At 43.0% G+C, this 17316-nt stretch overlaps 1 protein-coding gene across 1 annotated transcript in view; it reads left to right on the top strand.

Moving 5' to 3' along the window:
- Positions 1 to 17316, top strand: part of csmd3b (CUB and Sushi multiple domains 3b) — a gene marked incomplete at its 5' end in the record, with an annotated part of 624567 nt that overhangs the window by 297462 nt on the left and 309789 nt on the right. The window contains one exon of the mRNA XM_084079659.1: positions 692 to 899. Coding sequence (XP_083935785.1) covers positions 692 to 899 — 208 coding nt within the window. The remainder of the gene's footprint in view (positions 1 to 691; positions 900 to 17316) is intronic.

The following is a 17316-nucleotide window of genomic DNA, read 5'->3' as shown; positions in this document are numbered from 1 at the left end:
TTCTCCAAATTCACAAAATATTCATTGATTTATATTGGCAATGAAACCTGACAATTGGGATGCAGCATAATCTAAACTTCCTTGGAGGGGATTGGAGGAGATGAGACCGGAGCTCTGTGATTGGAGGAAAGGAGAGCGGAACTTTGGTGATTGGTGGAGAGGAGAGCAGCTTCTGGGTCTGACAGGAAATACAGCCTGACCCCTTAACCCCACCCTTGATTCTGATTGGCTAAGAGGGCGCACTTGATCCTGACACTATCGGCCGGGTTGCCAGAAAGCAATCCAATAGTCCAGGACATAAATATGAAATTTGTTTGTAAGCAAATTATGACTTAGTTACAATGATTTGAAATTATACTTATAAAGCCCTCAAAATAAAGCCAACAAATAAACCGTCAAAACAAATTTGACAAACCTCCGAGAGAGGTGGGGAGTTGGGCTGGCTGACTTCCTAGCTATTTGATTGGTTGAGAAATAATGATGAGGCAATTAAGCTTGTGTTCTTAATTGATAATTGGACACCCAGTTAAGTTGATTGACGCATTTGTTAAATGACCAGGCTGATTAAGTCAGAAATCAAAAGAAATACATCCAAAAACCAATTCAATTTAAAAAAAAAGGTCCCGCCCCTCGGTCCCTCCTCCTCTCCCTAACCCAGGTTTTCTATTTGTCATTCTGATTTGATTGACAGCTGAGGACACATGTGGGGGCACTGTGAGGGGCGGCAGTGGGGTGGTGACCAGTCCCGGTTACCCCGGCAACTATGGTAACCAGGCCGACTGTACATGGATCCTATTGGCTGAACCCGGAGACACCATCTCTGTCGTCTTTACAGACTTCCAGACGGAGGAGAAGTACGACTACCTGGAGGTGGAGGGGTCCGAGCCGCCGACCATCTGGTAAGTTCTATACAACCGTTTGTTTAATTACCTGCTTTCCTGCTTCGTGCTTATTGTGGACCTGGTTGTTCCATTGTTGAGGAGATTTAGGACTGAATGGATTTCAACCACCATCAATCTAGTGAGTGAACCTTTGTGAAACTATACTCAAGAGCAGTGGTGGAAAGCAACTGAGTACATTTACTTAAGTACTGTACTTAAGTACAATTTTGAGGTATTTGTACTTTACTTGAGTATTTCCAATTTCCAATACTTTAGCTTCTACCCCACTACATCTTCGATTCAAATATTGCACTTTTACTCCACTACGTTCATTTGAAAACTTGAGTTACTAGAACTACTTTGTAGATTTTGATTATTATTACAAAACATACATTAACACATTCCACGCCAGAGTTTAATGTATAACTGTATACAAAGTTATTAATTGTTTTTAAATTGACTATCAGAACACTGTGCAGACTCATTTCCCAATACAGAAACACATTCTATAACCTAAAAAATAATATAATAATACATTATAACGCAGTGCCAGCAATTTAATGTTGTTTTTTTCACGTTGCCACAGACCTCGCTAAATACCTTAAGATCGCGTGTTAAACTGTTTGTAGACACACAGGGTAGCTGTGTGAGTGGCCCAGAGAAGACCGTTTCAATCGGCGACATTCCATTTTGCAGTAGTCGCGGTTTGTGTTAAACAGCGTTCAGCGAGGAGAAAAAAAGGGGAAGATTTAGAGCGGCGGCGGATGGGAACGAAAATCTCCGGATACGGATATTTCCATATGTTGTAGCACACCCGGGTGTGCTACAATGAAATGTGTCACTGCGAGGGAGGCCTACAATGAAATGTGTCACTGCGAGAAAAAAAAAAAAAAAAGACCACTTCGCGTAGAACTACGCGACTGGCGCGCTGCGCAATTATTTAGGTTCGCGTAGAGCTACGCGATTGGCACGCAATGCGTTAACCACTTCAGCCCTCTATACATTTCAGCCATTTGAAAATAGCCGATCTACAAGCTCACAATGACGCATTGTGATCTTGCAGATCTGCTTTTTTGCAGTATTGATACTTTAACATGTAAAATGTCAGTACTTGTTCCACCACTGCTCAAGAGTTAGTTCCGTGGACATTGTGTTTCAGATATGCTCTGGAAATTGAACCACCATCTGGAGAGTTTCAGATTTTAATATAAGGTAGAGCGGAAGGAACAAGAGGTTGTACGGTTCACTGTTAGATTCTCAGGTAAATGATGATTACCTTGCGATGGAGGGTTGTGAACTAAAAACAGCCACCTCGGGGAAAGTAAAAAAATGACAAAGAAACACATTTCTGTTAACATCAGGGACCTGAGCTGTCAGCCATTTGTTGAAAGGGATCCCAGGGTGAAGGTGAAAAAGTGAGTCCCTCTGAACCTGGCAAGCTCCCAAGGTCCCAACGTCCTTGAATCATGTAGCCAGCTGAGAGCCAATAGTTTTAATTTAGCTAGGGCAGTAAAAAAAAAAAGTTTGAACGAGCAATAAAAATAAGTAAGAACAAAGTAAGTACAAGTAATAAAACGGAAAACATTGTTAGAGAACCAAAGTGTTTATTTTATTTTTTATTTTATTTTCTGCCTTTTTTATTACCTGTTCTCCCAGTATGGCTACATTTTTTATGGGCTTGCATCCCAGAGAGGGGACATTTAAGAGGAAAAAACACCACCTTACGAACACATGCTGACCATTGAATTTTAGTCATGACACTTTGTTCTTGAGCAATGGTGCATTGTTTAGTACCACTAGACTACTCTCTGTGTGTGTGTGTGTGTGTGTGTGTGTGTGTGTGTGTGTGTGTGTGTGTGTGTGTGTGTGTGTGTGTGTGTGTGTGTGTGTGTGTGTGTGTGTGTGTGTGTGTGTGTGTGTGTGTGTGTGTGTGTGTGTGTGTGTGTGCACGTGCGTGTGTGCGCGTGGGTGTCTGTGCGCGCGTGTGTGTATGTGTGTGTGCCTGCGTGCGTGCATGCGGGTGTGCGGGTGCGGTATGGTGTGGTCCGGTGTGTGTGTGTGTTTATGTGTGTGTGTGTGTGTGTGTGTGTGTGTGTGTGTGTGTGTGTGTGTGTGTGTGTGTGTGTGTGTGTGTGTGTGTGTGTGTGTGTGTGTGATGTAGGCCTATCTACCTCACACGAGGTCTTCCTACACGCGACCTCATATATCACACAGGAATGAAGTGTTGTTAGTTTGCTCTCCTCTTGGCCGCTATCTATGGCATCCTATTATTTCCTCGTGTGCTTCCAAACGCTTTGGTCATAACAGTATTTAATAGCTCTGGCTAGTTATTGACTGATGGTAGATTAGACTATTGATTTACCACCGCAATTGCTGTAACCAATTTAAATGTAATCATGGTCAGGGGTGTGTGTGTGTGTGTGTGTGTGTGTGTGTGTGTGTGTGTGTGTGTGTGTGTGTGTGTGTGTGTGTGTGTGTGTGTGTGTGTGTGCGCGAGTGTGTGTGCGCGAGTGTGTGTGCGAGCGTGCACATGCGTGTGCGTGTGTGCACACCTGTTTGTGTATAATCAATTTGAACATAATAATGGTCAAGAGAGTTCAGTTGGGGGAGTGGTAGTGTAGGATAGGGTGCACGTGTGTTGTGTGCTTATGGTTGAGTGTTGTCCAGTAAGGCAGCCCAGGATAGCTTTAATACAGAATGAATGATTACTTTGGTCACACTTGTTGTTCCTGTGACTTCCACTGGGGGCAGTGTTGCCTCTTTGTCGGATACAGTACCAACTTAACCACTTGAAATCTATAGCGTCCCTATTTTGTCTGCTTCATACTAGGCAATCATTTGCTGAAGATAGCACATGCACAAGCTCACAAACGGGTTGCAACATGGCAAGTTGTGAGCTTGCAGATCGGCTATTTTCGGCTAAAATATTTTGTGTATCGGGCAAAAAGGATGGGGCCAAGTTTAGAGCCCTGGGGGACCCCAATCCAAAGTATAGGTTTTAAGTGGTAAACACTTGAAAAGTTGTGCATGAGACACATTTGAAGCACTTGAAGCTTCAGAATTGCATTAAACCTTTCTAAAAAGGCATTATAAGCCATTTAAAATAAACCAAAAGCACTTGTAGCTCAGGCTACTTATACATATTGGGAACATTAGACATTTTGATCAGTAAAACAATATTTTGGGCCATGTGGAAAGTCCAGAATATAGTACAGAATATGCAGAAGAAATATTTGTATGTGTTTGCCTTGCAATTGTTATTTATTCAGTACCCACGTGACTTGATGTAGGCCTAATAAAGTAATCTGTAGATCAGTAAGAATGCACTGTTTTTAGACGTCTGTATCTGTACGAAGAATTACAGTTACTGTAGAACAGGTGTAGGGTAAACCATACTTGAAATTTTCATTGCAATTGACATTGGTCCATTTGACCATGCATTTAATGGATAATCGAATAGTGGGCAAAAATGTCAATATCGTGCATCCATAACAAATACAGCCTATAGCTTTTCATACTATTTTCATGTCAGAATCAAGATGTTATTAAAATTATATTTTATATATTTATATTTTGTTTGCTTTTAATATATTATGACCAAAATACATAATAATATTGGGTATCTTGGTAATGTCTTAGAGGACAAAGTTTTATAAACTATTCAAACATAATGTTTATTATGCTTATGATGTGCTTATATACATGACCAAATGATCAATACTATCATGATGCCGTATAAAGCCTCATGCACAACTAGTCAAGTAAAATGTTGCTCAAGGTTGCACTGCAGTGCAATGGTTGCCATATCAACGCAACCATTACTTGATATTAAGCATATGAATTAAACCAAATGCCCACTCAATGTTACAGCGTTTGCAGCAACATCAATATGTTTTGGATGAAGTGTCATCATAGCTGATGTGCCATTTTTTTGCATGCTGCAGGGCAGCAAAGCTCTTTTATCGAAAGGAAGTTTCCGTGGCAGGATGTGAACTTGCACTTGCTGTTGCAATCGGCTTTTCCTCGCTCTTCAGCCATGTAATTGTCTATGAGAAACAAGAAACAAGACATGACATTTTGAGGTCTTCCTTTAGCAAGAGAAACCAGACCAACCGACCCACGCAAAAGGATCACAAATACAAGGCAGACAGTAACGATATAGACAAGTACAATGTACATACACAGTATGTCACACAGAGATGGAGCGTCTGAATGAAGATAGCGTGGTCTGTGCAATGAAAAAACTATGGATAGTCTTATGAGGAACATAAGACTGTGTATTGGCCATCTGTTTCCCCTTAGAGAAAAGAGAGAGAGAGAGAGAGAGAGAGAGAGAGAGAGAGAGAGAGAGAGAGAGACAGAGAGACAGAGAGAGAGAGAGAGAGAGAGAGAGAGAGAGAGAGAGAGAGGTAGACATTAGACACACTTCTCAATAATCTGATTTTTTTTTATGAACGTCGGTTTCTACGTGTGTGTGTGTGTGTGTGTGTGTGTGTGTGTGTGTGTGTGTGTGTGTGTGTGTGTGTGTGTGTGTGTGTGTGTGTGTGTGTGTGTGTGTGTGTGTGTGTGTGTGTGTGTGTGTGTGTGTGTGTGTGTGTGTGTGTGTGTGTGTGTGCCCGTGCGCCAGTGCGTTGGGGGGGGGGGGGGGGGGGGCAAATCCCTGTGCAAAATGATATTATTGTGCGTATGCATGTGTGTCCTCTGTCCCTGTGAAAAGACCCGCAGCCCGCTGATGAGCAAACATCAGCCACTTTGTCAACAGTGTGGTTTTTCCCGTCGTCCTTCTCTGTAAACAACCTTTGTTTACCTGTTTATCTTATCGGGGGGGGATAATGATTACGGGGCACAAAGAGACACTTTGAAATGACATTATAAACCTGTTGGGCAGCTCCGCATACTAAGGGCCAGGGATACACCTGGCAACCCTCTGAGCAGCAGAATAGCAGCTGCCCGCCAAACGAGACAGAGGGAGCTGAAGTGAAACAGAGGGTGAACCAGACAACAGCATTTATCTCTGCAACAAGGGGCCACCGCGTTTTTCAATCCAAACCCCTTCGGGAGGATCCTGCACCAGAGCATCGTCCAAAATATCATCCTCCATTTTGCCCGACTTAACCCATTAAGACCGGGAAATCATTTTCGATTTTAATCAAATTATCAAAAATCCTGATTTGTGCAAATCTTTGAATGTATATTTTTCAAAGCATTTGTAACTCAAATATTTGCTTCTGGGGGGGTTCTACAAATGTCTTCTAAATCCTAACAGTTTTTAGAAAAAACTTATGTTGCTATAATATCAGTGGTTCTCAAACCTTTTCATGTCAAGGACCCCCAAAATTATATGTATTTGGCCACGGACCCCCATCTCAAAATATGTAGAAGCAAAGATTTGAGTAAAACATTTTTGTTTTTAAATTTATAAAATATATATATATATATATATATATATATTATATATATATATATATATATATATATATATATATATATATATATATATATATATATATATATATATATATATATATATATATATATATTCAATGATTCACACATTTTCACGATTTAAACAATATGTATATTTGAATAGCCATACAATAATGTATGAAATAATGGCTAAAGTGGTTACACAAATGCGTTCCCGGTTTGAATGGGTTAAAAGGGGAGTACGGGAGCCAAAGGAACTGTTTTGTTGATTTTCATTCCAGATATTTCCTCTGTTTTATCAGTAAGCAATGGTGGTTGTTTGCATTGGCAAGCGATCAATTTGGAGTATTATGTTGCCTAGTAAGAGATAATTTCTGTCCAAGTCCCGTTTTAAATAAATTACCACAAATTACCATGAGGTTATGTATGCACTTTCCAAATCGTTACCAGGTGATGGCGGTCTGAGAGGTGAAGGTGCTTTCTGATACAAAGCGAGATGAATAACGAGATTATGGCGCTGGGGCCTTATTTATGACCCTCGACATGGGCGTCATGACTGCCAGACAGTCCTGGCTGGAATTAGTGATATAAGTGCTTCTGAGGTTATTGCAGGGAGTAATAGCGCAGCCCGATGTCCGCTTCTGCCAACTCAGCAGCGTTTGAGTTGCATACCGTTCGGCTTAGAACAATCATAATCGTAAATCACACATCCTCCTCAACATGCGATGCGACCGGAGAGCTCCGTCACGTCAACATCTGATACAGGGGGAATCCCATCGCATGAAACGCATTGGTCAAATCCTGCCCCAACCTGTCACCTGTGCTGATGTTGACAGCAAATTTCAATTTAGTTTTAGTCATAGTCGTTTGAATAAAATTCCATTTAGTTTTTGTCATATTCTAGTCAACTGAAATGTTTTGGTTTTAGTTTAGACTAAACATCATAAATGTAGTCCACTAAATCTACAGTTGATTTAGTCGACTAAACTGTATTTTTGGCGGGCCTTGATGGCGTTGTAATGGCTGATTTTACACTTGGTTGCGTGCTGAAAATAGTCGATCTACAAGCTCAACACGTTGCATCTGCTATTTTCAGAAAAAAATGACTTGTCTTAGTTCTTTCTACTTTCTACTTAGTTCTTTCTACTTCTCTACTAGTTCCTCCCTAACATTTTAGTGTAGCTTGTATTTGCTGACGAAATTGTCAATATACTTAGTCTTAGGTTTAATCATCATAGCTTAGCTTTTATTTTGTTTTTATTTAGTTTTCGTCAGTGAAAAAAGGTAGTCGACGTACATTTTTCGTCATTTAGTCGACTAAATCAAAACTGCCTGTCACCTGTTTGACGCAACAAGTGTGAGAATGCTTTGCATCATACGGGGCGGCAGTGTCTGCGTTTCAAAATATCCTGACACTAAACCCCTCCTGAACACTGAACAGCTCTTGATGAAGGTTAGTGCCTTGCATGGTTTCCTCCGCCGGCGGCGGTGAGGGAATATGTGAATGGGTGAATGTAATGCACACTTTTTGGATGAAAGTGCTATATAAAATGCACCATTTACCATTTATACCTTTACCACACACATAGAAACATCATTTCTCCACAGGGTGGAATTTGCGACACTCCTAGCACAGGAGAGGTGAAGAGGTGCTGTATTGCTTAGTTGAACAGCTGATACATGTTCTGTAGCAGGAAGAGAACGTGAAGCTTTCGCTATAGGTGCTCTAACGCACTAGCACTCCAACAGTACACATGCCAATAGCTGGTAAACTAATGTCCAATGGTAATTAGCCCTATATGCTAATAGCTAATATGCTAATATCCTATAGCAATTAGCACGAGACGTTGATAGTGAGAATGCTAATTTCCAATTGCAATCAACAGAGGATGCTAATTGCAAATGCAGATTTGTTAATGTTTGAGTGTAAGAATCTGTTTCATGTTCATCAGTTGCTGCAGGGCTGACAGAATTACACACAAAGGACGCATGGAGACACACTATCAAGCAAACACGCACGCACACGCATGCACGCGCGCACGCACGCACGCACGCACGCACGCACGCACGCACGCACGCACGCACACACACACAAATGCTTAGGTCTAATCAGTATGCTGAAAGGTGCCTGTGAGAGTAGTATATCGCTGTTAGCTAAGTGCCTATAATCCTAGCCCAGCACTACACACGCACACACACACACACACACGCACGCACGCAAGCACATACACATACACAGCCTATATATTTTGTTGTTTCTGAATCAGTTGCCCTTGAAACCAAGTGGAGCATCTTAACTAGAATAATCTCTCTCCCTCCACCTATCTCTTTTTCATCCCCTCACTGCCCCCGTTTGCCTGTCTGTCTCTTCTGTCAGTCAGTCCGTCCGCCCAGCCATCTATCCATTTGTGTTGTCTGTGTTTGTCTGTCTTTCTCTCTGTCCATCTCTGTCTGCCAGCGTAACTTCCTGTCTGCCCTCTCTATTCATCTATCTCTGTCACTCTCTCCATCTCTCTCTCTCTCTGTCTGGCTCTCTCTCTCACATATTATCCATACGGTGACAGCCTTGACAGTTTTGAAAGACTCTACCACACTCTCAACACAAGTCCGGGAAATAACACATTAGGCTATACCGGTGTTGTGAGGTGTACCTACTAGACAGGCCCTTCGCCAAAAAAACGTTCTAACACTCGACCAGCCTTTTCAGAGGCTGTCATTTAACCTCCCGGCATCCTGGGGGTTAGTTATTTATTCATGTGTTGTTCAGACTGTGAGCATGAATAATGTCAGATGTGAGTCTTGAGTTTGTCACCAAATCCTCAAGTTGTCACACCATGTGCAAGTTCACTCGGCACACACAGACGCCATATCATGGTTTGTTTGTTTTTCAAGAAGCATGCATTTCACCCACACAGGTACACACACACACACACACACACACACACACACACACACACACACACACACACACACACACACACACACACACACACACACACACACACACACACACACACACACACACACACACACACACACACACACACACACAGAGAAACTACTGTATACACTACAGCTGATAGACACCAATACAGCTGCCATAGTTGCTGCATTTAGGCAATCACGCCAAGCCCACAGCAGAGTTAACGTGAACGGACCATCCAGAGCTCTCTGGATAGCTTGTGGCAAATGCATTTAATAAGGAGATCCGGTTGTTCAGATCCGCTGATACGGCCACTATGCCCATACTGTATATGGGACCGACCAACTTCAACTTGGCCTGCGTATCGGCGAGGAACTGAGGGCATGATGCGCCAAGTGGGAAGTTGGTTGGATCAGCGGATCGCACAAAGATATCGATAGGCTATCAATAGGCTCTTCCATCTTATCTCTTCAGCCATGTCCATTTTTTTAATGCATTATAATTGGGTAGGCAACCGTAAGTTTATCCGCATCCGCATTTAGAAAATTGAATTCCAACCTTGACATTTAAACTGATGCAAACCACACTGCACAGCACTCTGTGGTTCAGAGAAACATTTCTATCTGCCTGTCAGGTGATTTATTGTTTGTGTGGAACCCAGCAGGGATCCGTTAGTTACCTGAACTTAACACACATACACAATGTATGCAGACAAACACGCATGCACACGCATGTGCAGTACACTCGTATACTCATGTGCATCAACAGGCACATTAACCTCTTAAACCCCAGCATCGATATTGTGGGGAAGGCTTTCGAAGAAAATAGCAGATCGACAAGCTCACAAGCTTGTCGATCGTCTATTTTCAGCTAAAGCTTTCCCCACAATAACAGAAAACGGAAAAGACACTAACTTTGAGCCCTGAGGGACTCCGGTTACCCATATGGGGTTTATGTGATTACTAATACTTTCTCTCTCTCGCCTGACGCACAAATGCACGGTCTCCATATGCCACGGTTTATTTAGTGCTGACAGTCGTCAATGCCCTAGTCTGTTGAGGCATTTCCGTATGCTTCTGTGTTTGAACAGCTAACGTCGTGTGCCAGGGGGCACGGCACAGCATCTGGTTCAGCAGGACGCAGGCTAGATCAAAAGCATCACTCCTACGCTGCAGCTCGCGCGCCGCGCCTCGACGATGACCCCGTGGACTCTGTGACAACGGCACGAGCCCCACCGATGCCAGATTTGTGGGTCCGATGCCAATTTGGGAGAGTCCTAGACCAGTGGTTCTCAACCTGTGGGCCGGCCGGGGCCCACTGGTGGGCCATTAGGGTATTGCAAGTGGGCCCTCAAATAATTGAACACACACTAAGATTTGGATGATAATATATTATTTTTTTGGCGGGGGGGCTTTTATGCCTTTATAGATTTATAGACAGTAGACTGACAGGAAATGGGGAGTGACACGCAGCAAAGGTCGTCGGGATCGGGATTCGAACCTGCGACACGCTGTCAGGCTGCCATTGCAGCCTAGGGTGCCTGGACCACCACGCTGTGGCCCAGGCCGATATGATGATAATTGTATGTGGCAACAATTTCATGTTTAAGTGGTCAGATGGGTAGTCTGCAAACGCTTTTGAGATTTTCAAGTGGACCCTGATCCAGAAAAGGTTGAGGACCACTGTGCTAGACCCCAATTACCGTTGGTTAGACCAATATTTTGTCAAAAAGTGCAACATTTTCTAATCAATTTGAAAAAATTAAATCAAAAATGTATTCAATTAAACTTAGAACTTGGATATTAAAAAAAAACACAAATAACTTTTTATTTAACCACTTAAGCCCTATTAAAAAGTTTTAAAAATACCCAAAAAGGTTTTCCTCCTATTCAAATCGGCTAATGGTAGGGCGGGCGGGCGGGCCGGACGGACCACGGCCACGTCACTCTGACTTAGACATAACCATAAACAAAACCGATTTTAGTTGACTGTTGCCAAAAGTAACATAAATGTGATGTACTCTAACTAGGGGTGTGCCGATATATCGTCCCGCGATATATCGCGATACGTTTTCGCGACGATATGTATCGTTTTGGGGAAAAAAAATATCGTTTAAAAAAAAAAAAAAAGAAAATGTTTTTCTTTTTTTTTTTTTACACCAATCAAAATAATCAGGCATGCAAACAGCCCCGAGGTGAAAAGGGTGACAACATGATGGTTTTTTTTCGGGTCAGGTGTCACACTACTGCCCTATTTGGATTCAAAGCGGCTGAAAAGCTACAAGTTTGCATGTCTGAATAATGCAAAAACAGAATTATTTGTTTGCATTTCCTTTTTTTCTCCCCCATTTATTTTCATAATAAAAAAAGTGCGTATCGTATCGTATCGAAATCGTATCGAAGTTGTGAGCCAAATATCGTATCGTATCGTTTCGTGAAATGAGTGTATCGGCACACCCCTAACTCTAACAGATTAATCCATACTTTGTTGTGTTAGCATCCTTCCCTTGCATAAGGAGCAGGCAGAGGTGTACAGCCTGTGGCTGGTCAGGGAGGCAATTGAATGCTACAGGTATTACATGTTTTTGTTCGCCAAGTTGGCCAACCATTCAAATATGTTTTTATGTCACATAAAAAAACCTAAGCATTTAGGACGATTTGTTGTAACAAATGGTTACAGTGTAACCGTAAACGTTATACTGTTGTATTTGGTGGAAAAGACGGACCTCTTAAGATGCTCTCAAATTAATTATCTGAGATAACGCAGCAGTGGCTTGAAGAGAGTGTGAACTTAGGCCTTATTTCCTATGTAAATTGCCAACCCTGTGGTAAAGAACAATCTTAATTGGAAATCTGGCAACATATTGCATTCTCACTTCCAGGACTATTGTACATTAACTGTAATGTTCTATAAATGGTTGAATGAGTTAGTGGCTTGTGTACTGGTAGATTTTCTCCCAATTACACAAATTATTTGGCAATTCATCACGTGTTGATTTTTCCTGAAGTATATTACTTTTTGCCACTGTCTGGAGGAAACCATTACTTTTTAGGAAATGGGAAAAACTATATGGTTCCGATGGAACCAATGTAGTTGTTATTTAGTCACAATCTCTTGTAAATGCTTTTGATTGCTTAAATAACCCATAGATAATCTTTCAACCTGGCATCCCTATTTTTGGCATATCATTATAGGAGAGAGATTTTTTTTTTTTTTTTTAATACAACAGAATAAAGGCATTGCAATGCTATGCGTTGTGACCTTGTAGATCGGCTATTTTAACAACTTTAGCATCACACTGTCATACAATGAAGTATAAAATAAGTAATACATTTTTGGAAAGAAAAAAGAAAACATACAGAGATTAAAGGAGTAGTTCAATTACAATCCCCATGAAGCCTTGAATTCATGGAGATTTTTAGTTTTTGTCGCATTCCTAAGCCAATAATTTGAGACGGAGACTCCGCCGGTCATCAAATTATCAAATTATTGGCTAAGGAATGCGACAAAAACAAAAAAAATCTTCATGAATTCAAGGCTTCATGGAGTGTGTAATTGATAGAAAACAAGTATTTTTTGGCGTGAACTACTCCTTTAAATATGGAGATGCAAGGTTTCTGGCTGACCGTGACGTTGGTCAATTGCATTCGTAACTACAGTTCATAATGTTCACTCTAGACCAGGCCACCAGCTGATGTCATCAGCAGGGTTTCATGTGTGATGTCTGCACCCTACTGGCAGAAACACCTTTTTCCTCCAATCCCAGTGTGTGTGCAGCTGTTATAAAGCAAGAATCCATTTTTATATATGAATATGCATTGTTTGCAAAACAATTGGTCGGGAGTAAATATTTAAAAAAACATCTCGCACACACACATATATATAATTATGTAAAAAGAATATATATAATATATTTTTTTAAATCCATAAAAATAAAAGTTTATCATAGCAGAACAACCAGCGTGTATATATTTCCACTATATGTGAAATAGGGCTTAAGTTGTTGTTTCATGATGTATTTTTGTCCCAGAGAGACACCAAATGTATCTTTTTGATCTCAAGCTGAAAAGTTAGGGAAACCCTGCTCTAGCGTTTCACTTCAATGTTAACCACTTAAATCCTATATACTTAGATGACCCTCTGTCCTCTGCTTTTTTTCCCTCTACACCAAATCTCTTCGCCGTAAGCTCACAATGTGTCACGTTGCGATGCGGATGTTCGGGCGAACGTGTGTGTGTGTGTGTGTGTGTGTGTGTGTGTGTGTGTGTGTGTGTGTGTGTGTGTGTGTGTGTGTGTGTGTGTGTGTGTGTGTGTGTGTGTGTGTGTGTGTGTGTGTGTGTGATTTGATAGTGAAAACATTTCCCAGCTTCTATCCAAAACATTATCCTAGCATCTGTTAGGCAGTTTAGCGGGAACTGTGCGTGTAAGAGAGTGTGTGTGTGCGTGCATGCGCGCGCGCGTGTGTGTGTGCGTGCATGCGCGCGCGCGTGTGTGTGTGTGTGTGTTTTTGAGGGAAAGAGACGACAAAGAGGGAGTTAATGGTGTGCGTGTGTGTGCGTGTGTGTGCGTGTCTGCGCGCGCGCGTGTGTGTGTGTGTGTGATGCTATGCTTGTCGAGTCCTAATCAATGCTGCTGGCAGAGAGGATGCTGGGAAAGCAGCGGTATCCCGAATAGGAAATAGAGCAGTGACCTTGAACACAAACACTCTCACATGCACACTCTCTCACGCGTGCACACGCAAATGCACACACACACACACACACACACACACACACACACACACACACACACACACACACACACACACACACGCACACACACACAAACTTTCTCTTTGTCATACTCTCTTGCTCTCTCAAAAACAAACACACAGGCATTGTTTGAATCAGATCACTGCAAATATGTGTTTAAAGTTATGGTACACAGCCAGACGGATTGTCAAAGTGGCAGGCAAGCAGATAAACACGCACGCAGGCACACACGTGTACGCACACGCACACACGCGCACACACGCACACGCACACGCACACGCACACGCACACACAAAGACAGGCAAAGAAAGAGTCAGAAGAATCTTCTTCATAAGCTCCTATTGGCACCATCTTTCACATCCGACCCAGTGAAGGAGAGCGTTAGAGGGAGTGGGCCAAACAGAGAGCATGGGACTCAATCTGAGGATGAAAAGATGAAGGAGGAAGGCAGAGGTATAGAGGGAGTTAGAGGCCAAGGGAGATGAACGTTGACAGGAAGAACTGAGGTCGAAGGACGTCTGATAGGGAGACAAGGTGTCATCTGCTCTATATCTGGAGGGATTCATGTGAGAGAGGGGGAGAGAGAGAGAGGGGGGGGGGGGGGATCTCTACAGCACACAGAGATTTAGAGAGACAGAGAAGGACAGACTAAGAGAAATGGACACATGGAGAAACTTGGAGGGACAGGCAGTTTAGTGGGCAATTCATGGGCCCCTCGGCGTCCCTTCTGTTGTTCACAATACAGCAGTGCCATCACAGGGAGGAGGACTAATGGAAACGTTTACATATTAACACCACAACGTAATTGTTTAGGCAACGAGGCGACGTTCATATTAAGAAAAGTCTCCCAGCGTGACATGAGTCGCTGGGATTGTTGGGAAACATGCCAACATGCCTTGAGGTGTTTGTTATTTTATAATTTTTTTTACTGCTGCTATCTTTGTTTATAGCCTCTGTTGATTCACTGAATCTCAATGAATCGTATTGGCTGAATGTTTCCCCGGAGATAGGAGATTATCAAGGGAGCAGTGTTGGATGGTAGTTTATGGGGCATCGCTGCGGGCAAATGACTGACATCACCGGTAGCCTATAGGGGACGTTTATTCAATTCATTCAGTCATTACTCCCATCTGCGAGATTGCATTACGGCGGGCATATAAAGAGACGTCATTCTCCGCTACGCGTCTGGAACGGCGTAAACGATTTAGTCTCATAATAGTAATAAAAGTGAGGGAAATAATGGCGCAGTTGTGTGCATGCATATGAAGCCGGCGATCATCCAATCGCTCAGCGTAAAAAAAGATGCTCTAGGCCAGTGGGTCTCAACGTGTGGTCGCGGGAACCCAATGGGTCCTTCAGGGGGTTCCAGGGGGTCCCCAGATAAATGATGGGTCTGTATCTGTAAGTACACACGGAACCAAATGGACCCTTACCAGTGCCCATTAAGACCTGGAACGCATCTGTGTCACTTTACATTTCTTTGGCTATTCAAAAATAGCAGATATACAAGCTCATTGCGCGGCACCGAGTGCCGCGCAATGAGCTTGTAGATCTGCTATTTTCGAAAAATCGTGAAAAAAATATTATTTAGATTTTTTTTTAAAAACTGTTACGTTTAGAAAACATTTTTAGAATCGGCCTCAGGTCTTAATGGGTTAATACACTAAATTGACACAGACGAGGTTACAGTACAGGTTGGGGTCCCATAGATAAAAATCGTATAAAATGGGGTTCCATGGCTGTATAAAACAGGAGGTTCTTGAAAAGAAAAAAGTTGAGAATCACTACTCTAGGCAACAAAGAACCTGCATTATAAACCTGTAAAAGTCAATGTTCAAGAACCCTGTAGAACATGATGATATCCAGGGACCTCCGAACCCCCACCCAGGGACCTTCCCTGATCCCCGTGGCCAGAGGTTAGTCAACATCTGCAGTGTCGGTGCGCTGTAGTGGAGCATGCTGTGTGAACTGTGGCTGGAACAGGCAGCAGCAAATCAAAGCCCTCCGACATAAATGCAATGTCATTCCACGTACCGAACCGGGCAGACATGGACATTTACAGCTTAGTCTGAGTGCACATTTCTCTCTCTTTCTCTCTCTGTGTGTGTGTGTGTGTGCGTGTGTGTGTGTGTGTGTGTGTGTGTGTGTGTGTGTGTGTGTGTGTGTGTGTGTGTGTGTGTGTGTGTGTGTGTGTGTGTGTGTGTGTGTGTATGTGTGTGTGTGTGTGTGTGTGTGTGTGTGTGTGTGTGTGTGCGTGCGACGCATGCACTAAACTGTATTGAATAGCCAGCCACGATGTGGAAAGCCAGGGTTGCTGTACAGTCATAATATAATCTAACGACGTCATAGTAATAATACAGTCTCTCTCTTTCCCTCATTCTTTCTTCTGTTCATTCTCTCTCTCTCTCTCTCTCTCTCTCTCTCTCTCTCTCTCTCTCTCTCTCTCTCTCTCTCTCTCTCTCTCTCTCTGTGCTCTGATTACTGCTCCATCCCGCAGGGTACACTCACACACACACACACACACACACACACACACACACACACACACACACACACACACACACACACACACACACACACACACACACGCCCAGGAGAGCTGGTGTAGGGGAGATGTGGGGAGCCGTCCGGAATTGCAATGGCTTCTGGGTAGAGACGGAGCTAAATGAAAGGAGAGAACAGACAGAATGACGGATAGAAAACCCTGGAGAGAAAAGGGAGGGGGGGGGCAATAAGGAAAGAGAGAGGAAGAGAAGAGAGACAGAGGAAGAAAGGGAGGAGGGGAAAGAGGAAGGAGAGGGACAGGAAGATTGAAATACAGTAGCTGAGACAGACAGTGAGGGGGGACGGAGAGGCGTCCATGTTTTATGACGTTAAGGTGGTTGTCCGGTGGGCATGTCCTGCAGTCTGTCCCTGTCCCTCCGTTCCTGGAACATCGTTTACCTTGGCTACTAAATCTTTGGAGGATAGCCTTATAGCCCGCAGTGCTTCACAAACTGTATCGCGCCGAGCAAGGATCCCCCCCCACATTAACATGCAGTTGGCCACGGACCCCCCATCTGAAACGTCGTTGTTCTGCCAGGGACCCCCCCCCACACATTACAAGATCTGTGTTGTTAAAAGGGTTCCACAAAGATTTAAAAAAAAAAGAAAGCAGATGTGTCACAGCACATAATCCTACAGCCCGGGGCGGCACCTGTCAGTGGGGAATGTTGGACGACGAAGGCTCTATGTCCTCTATGTGTGTGTGTGTGTGTATATACATGCATACATACATACATTATAAGGAATGTAGTTAGGAACAAAATGAACCTTTTCTGTACGCCAGAGAGTG

Source organism: Gymnoscopelus microlampas (assembly GCF_963454915.1).
Source record: "Gymnoscopelus microlampas genome assembly, chromosome: 15".
NCBI classification, from domain to species: Eukaryota; Metazoa; Chordata; class Actinopteri; order Myctophiformes; family Myctophidae; genus Gymnoscopelus; species Gymnoscopelus microlampas.
This window is presented reverse-complemented; position numbering and strand designations above follow the sequence as displayed.